Source organism: Bison bison, unplaced genomic scaffold (assembly GCF_000754665.1).
Source record: "Bison bison bison isolate TAMUID 2011002044 unplaced genomic scaffold, Bison_UMD1.0 scf7180017864280, whole genome shotgun sequence".
NCBI classification, from domain to species: domain Eukaryota; kingdom Metazoa; phylum Chordata; class Mammalia; order Artiodactyla; family Bovidae; genus Bison; species Bison bison.
The window spans coordinates 7638963-7644757 of NW_011494852.1; the positions used below are offsets into that span (position 1 = coordinate 7638963).

Genomic DNA, 5795 nt, shown 5'->3' on the forward strand with positions numbered 1-5795 from the left:
TGGCCGAGAGAGGGCCCGGGCCCCCAGCAGGGCTGCAGCCAGGCCACAGCGCAACCCCCAGAGACAGAATGGGGCCGCGGACCGAGGCTTAGTGGCCTCCCTCCCTCTCAGGCACAGCCCCACCGCCGGGCCAGGACCCCGGCCTGCTCGCCCAGCCTCCTGAGCATCCCCCTAGCTTCTCTGACTCGGTCACACCAGGGTCTCGCCCAGACCTCTGTGGTCCCATCTCCTGCCCTGGGCACCACTCCCATCCTCAACCACCCTTCCCCCACACGAAGCCAAGTGGGGGTACCTTCACAAGCCCTCTCCTCCTCTGCTCAAATCCTTCCCCGGCTCATCCTTACTCCTCCAGGTGGCCCCCAAGATTCCCCTGCTCGCCCTTCCCTGCTCTATTCCGACCTGTGCAATGCTCCCATTTCTGGGAGTCCTGGGTGCCATTCCTTTTGCCAAGAACTCAGCTACCCTGTCTCCTTCTCCAGGAGGCAGGCGTTTCCCCTGAGCTCCTCCAGACCTGTATTCCTAACACCATCGGCCTGATCACTCTCGGGTGTCACCCCAGCTGGACTTTTGAGTTCCCTGAGGGCAGGGCCCAGGGCCGTCTCATCACTGCTGTGTCTCCAGCACAGCCCAGCACTGGGGAGGGCGGGGTGGGGCAGCAAGAACTCAAAACAGCTACAGAATCATTGGAACCATCCATGCAGCCCCAAAGCCCTGAGCGGTGAGGGAGCCAATAATGGACACTGGCCACTCCTCTGGGTCTCCTGCCCAGACCCCTCCTCCGACAGTGAGAGCCCTGGCGAGCTCACTGCAGGGTAAACTGCCCAGACACAGAGAGGGCCCTGTGAACTTCCTCCCAGAGAACTGGGTCAAGAGCAGACCCCCCGAGCCCCACTTCCAAGCCACGCCCACGGGAGTGGGGGCCTCAGACACTCACAGCGGTCCGGGGGCGTGACTGTGATGGACTGGGCGGTGAACTCGTCGTCAAAGTACCTTGTGTCGACCTCAGACGTGACCTGAGGCTTGAAGGGTGGCAGGAGCTGTGGAAAAGAGGAGGCAGCCTCAGGTCCCAGAGGAGCACCCAGGAGAGGCTGGGCTCCTGTGGGGAGCAGGCAGGCAGTGGGCTCACCTTCTTCTGGACCACGTCCTGCCAGTTGATACTAAGGAAGAACCTGTGCTCCATGACCTCCTTGGCGTCACTGGGCCCTCCGCCGAGCCTGGGCAGAGACGGCCATGAGCACCCGCCTCCCGGGCAGCCGGGTCCTGGGAGACAGGCTTTCGGTGCAGGCCCTGATAACCTCTAACGACTCCACCTTTAACATCCCGGGACACTCCACCACCTCACAGAGGAGGGATCTGGGGCTCAGGGAGGGAGTCCCTGTGCCCAGAGTCAGAACCTGGAGATTCCAACCTGGCCCCAGGGATGGGGATGCAAGCCGAGAGGGTGGGCTCCACAGACGGCCGCTCACATCCTGGCTCTGTCACCCTAGGCCAGGCACGGCCACTCTGTTCCTCAGTGTCCCCGGGAAACTAGGCAGGGCAGGCGGAGCCTAAGGACAGGCTTGGCCAAGGGAGCGCGCCAAGTGCCACCTGTAGGGCCGGTCAATCAGCACACATCAAGCATTCCACCGGCTTGTGCACCTGTGGACACTGCCCCCTGCAGGCCGAGGGAAGTGGCGGTGCTGGGCTGGGCTGCACGGGGCGAAGGCCAGCCCTCACCTCTGCTTAGGGTCCTTCTTAAGCAGCCCAGCAAGCAGGGACTTGGCCTCAGGGCTGAGCGTGCGCGGGAAGCGGATCTCCTCCATGAGGATGAGCTCGAAGAGGCGCTCGTGATCCTGGTTGTAGAAGGGCAGGCGGCCGCACATCATCTCGTACATGACCACGCCCAGCCCCCACCAGTCCACCGCCCGGCCATAGTCGTTGTCCTCCAGCACCTGAGCAGGAAGGGGCAATGAGGGGCCGCCGAAGGAACCGCAGCCAGCCCTCAGGGGCCTGGGCTGAGGGGCCCCGCCTCCCCTGGCCTTCCAACCCCAGACACCTCGGGCGCCAGGTACTCAGGGGTCCCACAAAAGGTCTTCATGGTGGCCCCGTCGCTGATGCCCTCCTTGCACAGGCCGAAGTCGGTGATCTTGATGTGGCCGTCCTTGTCCAGCATGAGGTTTTCCAGCTGCAGGATAAGTCAGCGTGTCAGAGACACAGCATATATCTCAGGGTTTTCTGCCGCCCCCGAAACCCCACACGCCCTTGCCCTTCCCTGGGGTGGGGGGTCGTGGCCGGGGGCAGGGATGGCAGGGCCAGGGTGCTGGGAGGAGGGGTCAGAGAGCAACCCGGCCCCCCAGCAGGGGTCAGGCCCTCTGAGGCTCGGGGGGAGGAGGCAGACCCAGCACCTCCACAGCCCCTGCAGCCCCCAGGGAGCTGGGAAGACAGGGCAGGGGGAGGTGGGAGCCAGGTCCTGCCTGAGTGGCTTCCCCCACTGTGGGCGGTGGTGGTCACACTTCAGGCATGTGGAACACTGAACACTACCTTTCTATTTTTTCTTGAACATAACACGAATGGGCACTTCGGTGGGCCTCTGTGTAACCTCCACCGAGTCAAGAAACACCACCAGCTCTAAGTGCCCCGCTGCATTATCAGCCACCACCTCCTCCAACAGAAAAGGGACTTCATTTCTGCGCTTTTCTTCAGTGTTTCCCACCTACGCATACACTGTGAGTGACACAGACTCATCTCAGCTGTTCTGGCAGCCCCTCAGCCTTAGCCTGTGAGGCCACAGCCTGTCCTCCTGAACTGCTGTACGGAGCTGTGGGTCCACCACCACGTCTTCTATGCCCTCTCCAACAGTGGGCACTGGGCGGCTTCCATCTGGGGTTCATGTGCACAGAGCTGCTAGAGCGTGTATGTCCACACGGAGACGCACACAAGCGCCTGTTCTGGCGCATGCTCCCAGGGCAGAGCGGCGGCTCGCAGCGGACGTGTGTGCCGGGCGCTGGTGGACTCTGCCGGGCCATCCTCTGAAGAGCCTGGACCAACTCACACCCTCTCGCCATTGCTCCCAGGAGGCCTGGAAGGGCCCCACGCAGGCCACCTGCCCAAGACCACCACCTTGGGCCTGGGTGGGAGGCTCAGCTCCAAGAAGGACAAGACAGACCCTCCATGGAAGGGAAGCTCAGCAGATGGGTGCGCGGCCCGGGCGTGGCCTGCTCACCTTGATGTCGCGGTACACCACGTCCCGCGAGTGCAGGTACTCCAGGGCTGAGACGATCTCTGCTCCATAAAAGCGGGCCCGCTCCTCTGTGAAGACACGCTCCCGGGACAAGTGGAAGAACAGCTGCCAGCGGAGGGAGGAAGGGAGGGTGAGACCCGTGGCCCAGAGGAGGGGAGGATGGCACTCAGCCCGGTGATATGGTGACACCTGCCCCACGAACTGCGAGTAATGGTGAGGACCAAGCGAGGGACAGTGAGTACAGAAAAACTCACGTGAGCGACAAAGAAAGAAAAAGTGAGCAAGGGATAAAGAGGGAAGGCTAGACAACAGGCGCCAAGTGGAGAGTTGGCGGGGGGCGGTTGCAGGAAGGGGCAGGCAAACGAGGGAGCAACAGCAAGGAGGCAGAGGAACACGACTCGTGAGCAAGCGGCAACAAGCCGTGAGATGAGACCACGTGCAGGATGAAACCAGTGAGTCACACCAGGGGGAGAGAGAGGGTGTGGGGGCGAGGAGTGGGCGCCAGGTGGGCACGGTGAGTGGCGGAGAGAGAGGGTGTGGGGGCGAGGAGTGGGCGCCAGGTGGGCACGGTGAGTGGCGGAGAGAGAGGGTGTGGGGGCGAGGAGTGGGCGCCAGGTGGGCACGGTGAGTGGCGGAGAGAGAGGGTGTGGGGGTGAGGAGTGGGTGCCAGGTGGGCATGGTGAGTGGCTGACGTCTCTCATCAGGAGAACTTGCTGAAAGTAGAGGACAGGGATCCTGACCCACAGACCCTTTCTCTGCAGCCTTTGAGAACATCCTTGCAGCACCGTCGGCCACCACCCCACAGCCCTCTGGACCTCAGTCTGTATCCCGCCCCCCAACTCACTAAACCTGTGAAATCAGACGAGCCACTTAACATCTCTGAGCCTGTCTCCCCATCTGCCTCAGGGGAGGGAGCGAAAGGAAAAAGACCTGCCCTTCTGGAGTCTCCCTCTGCCCCCCACACCCGGGAACGAGACATCCAGAAGGGCAGGCCGGGGCTTGGGGTCAGCCCTCGCCGCCGTTGGCGTACTCCATCACGAAGCACAGGCGGTCGTGTGTCTGGAAGGCGTACTTCAGCGCCTGCAGGAAAGAAGGTGGCAGCGTGGGAGGTGGGAAGATGGCTGGCTCTCTGCTGGGTCCCAGGAGACACGGCGCTGCTGATCCCCTCCCTGCCCTCTCCCCCGCAGCCCTGGCCAAGGTTGTGGGAATAACGTGACCAGGGTTCAAATCGCATCTTCACCTTTTGTGGGGAGTGAGGGAGCTCCTGGCTCTGACAGCAGGGAAGGGGTTACAGGGCTCAACGATCCTGTCCTCTGCCTCTAATTAAGCCTCCAAGAGACACAGCCAGGGCACAAACTATGTTCTGAGCAACACAGCTGTTTCACGTCTCTCTTCTTCCCATTTTACAGTCCAGTGTGTTAAAACTTAGGGGCTTCCCTGGTGGGTCAGTGGTAAAGCATCTGCTTGCAATGTAGAAGACCCAGGTTCAATCCCTGGGTGGGGAAGATCCCCCAGAGAAGAGAATGGCAACCTACTCCAGTATTCTTGCCTGGAGAATCCCATGGACAGAGAACTGTTGAACTTACACACACATGTGAGGTTTGCTGGCTGGGGGTTGGCAGTGGCTTGGGAGCCAACTCCCCAGATAGCCTGGACAAGTGATTCTCCAACAAACAAGTAGTTTTCAAACTGTGCTCTAAGGAGCCAGACAGAGTTCCTCAGAGGACCCTTAGGTGACCCCCTGCTCAAGAAACTCTACTGCTCCCTGTCTTCCACACTGAAGAACCTCATAAGGTCTCATTTAAACAAGTGCTTTGGTTCAGCAGGACACCCGAACAGCAAGTGAGCTACAGAAACGACCCTTAAACCATTTTCCACCTAGTCCATCCAACTGACATCTGCTGGTCTCGATGGAGACTGCTGCCCAAGAGGTGTCTGTCTGCTCAGCCTAAGTGGACAGGCAGCACAGTGATGGTACATCTGCTTCTAGGATTACTTCCTAAAACTCAACCCGCTGGACTAAGCACCTCTAACCAATACAGAGAGAAGCCATGCTCTCCTGGGGCCATTTCATAATCTGGTATCATCAGACGCTGAGGGGTTGACACAAAGCCACCGTCTATAAAGAAGCTGCCACCCTGGTGTCTCAGTTCTGGCCACCCGGGGAGCCCGTACAGCTGCACCCCCACCACCAAGCCAACACCAATCCGTGCTCCACAGAACCGGGGGCTGCCTTTCTCCGAGCTCCGTCCTAAGGGCAGCCTGGAGGCCCCACGTGTGCACCCTGCTTGAGACAAGTGTTACTCACGGTGAGGAACGGGTGCCTGGTGTTCTGCAGGACCCGGCTCTCGGTGACCGTGTGGGCGACTTCATCCTGCAAACAGAGGCTGGGGGAAGGGCTGGAGGGCAGCGCCATGTCGGCCTCACGCCCCACCTCCAGCCTGAGAAGATGGGGGAGGAACGGGTTGGTGAACTCCAACTCCGTTCCTAACTAATGCAGAGAACGTGAATGATCACTCACAAGCCCTAATGAAATACCGGACCAGACACGGCCACGCAGTGACTCGCTGTCAAA

The 5795-nt window shown here is 60.9% G+C and overlaps 1 protein-coding gene across 1 annotated transcript in view; it reads right to left on the bottom strand.

Moving 5' to 3' along the window:
• Positions 1 to 846: 846 nt before the first annotated feature.
• The window catches only part of AKT2 (v-akt murine thymoma viral oncogene homolog 2), a 26153-nt gene continuing 21204 nt past the window's right edge, over positions 847 to 5795 (bottom strand). The window contains exons 7-13 of the mRNA XM_010849231.1: positions 5529 to 5594; positions 4232 to 4300; positions 3203 to 3325; positions 2036 to 2164; positions 1717 to 1931; positions 1127 to 1214; positions 847 to 1037 (exon numbers count right to left, since the gene is read on the bottom strand). Of these exons, the coding sequence (XP_010847533.1) occupies positions 867 to 1037; positions 1127 to 1214; positions 1717 to 1931; positions 2036 to 2164; positions 3203 to 3325; positions 4232 to 4300; positions 5529 to 5594 (861 nt within the window). The 3' untranslated portion in view covers positions 847 to 866. The remainder of the gene's footprint in view (positions 1038 to 1126; positions 1215 to 1716; positions 1932 to 2035; positions 2165 to 3202; positions 3326 to 4231; positions 4301 to 5528; positions 5595 to 5795) is intronic.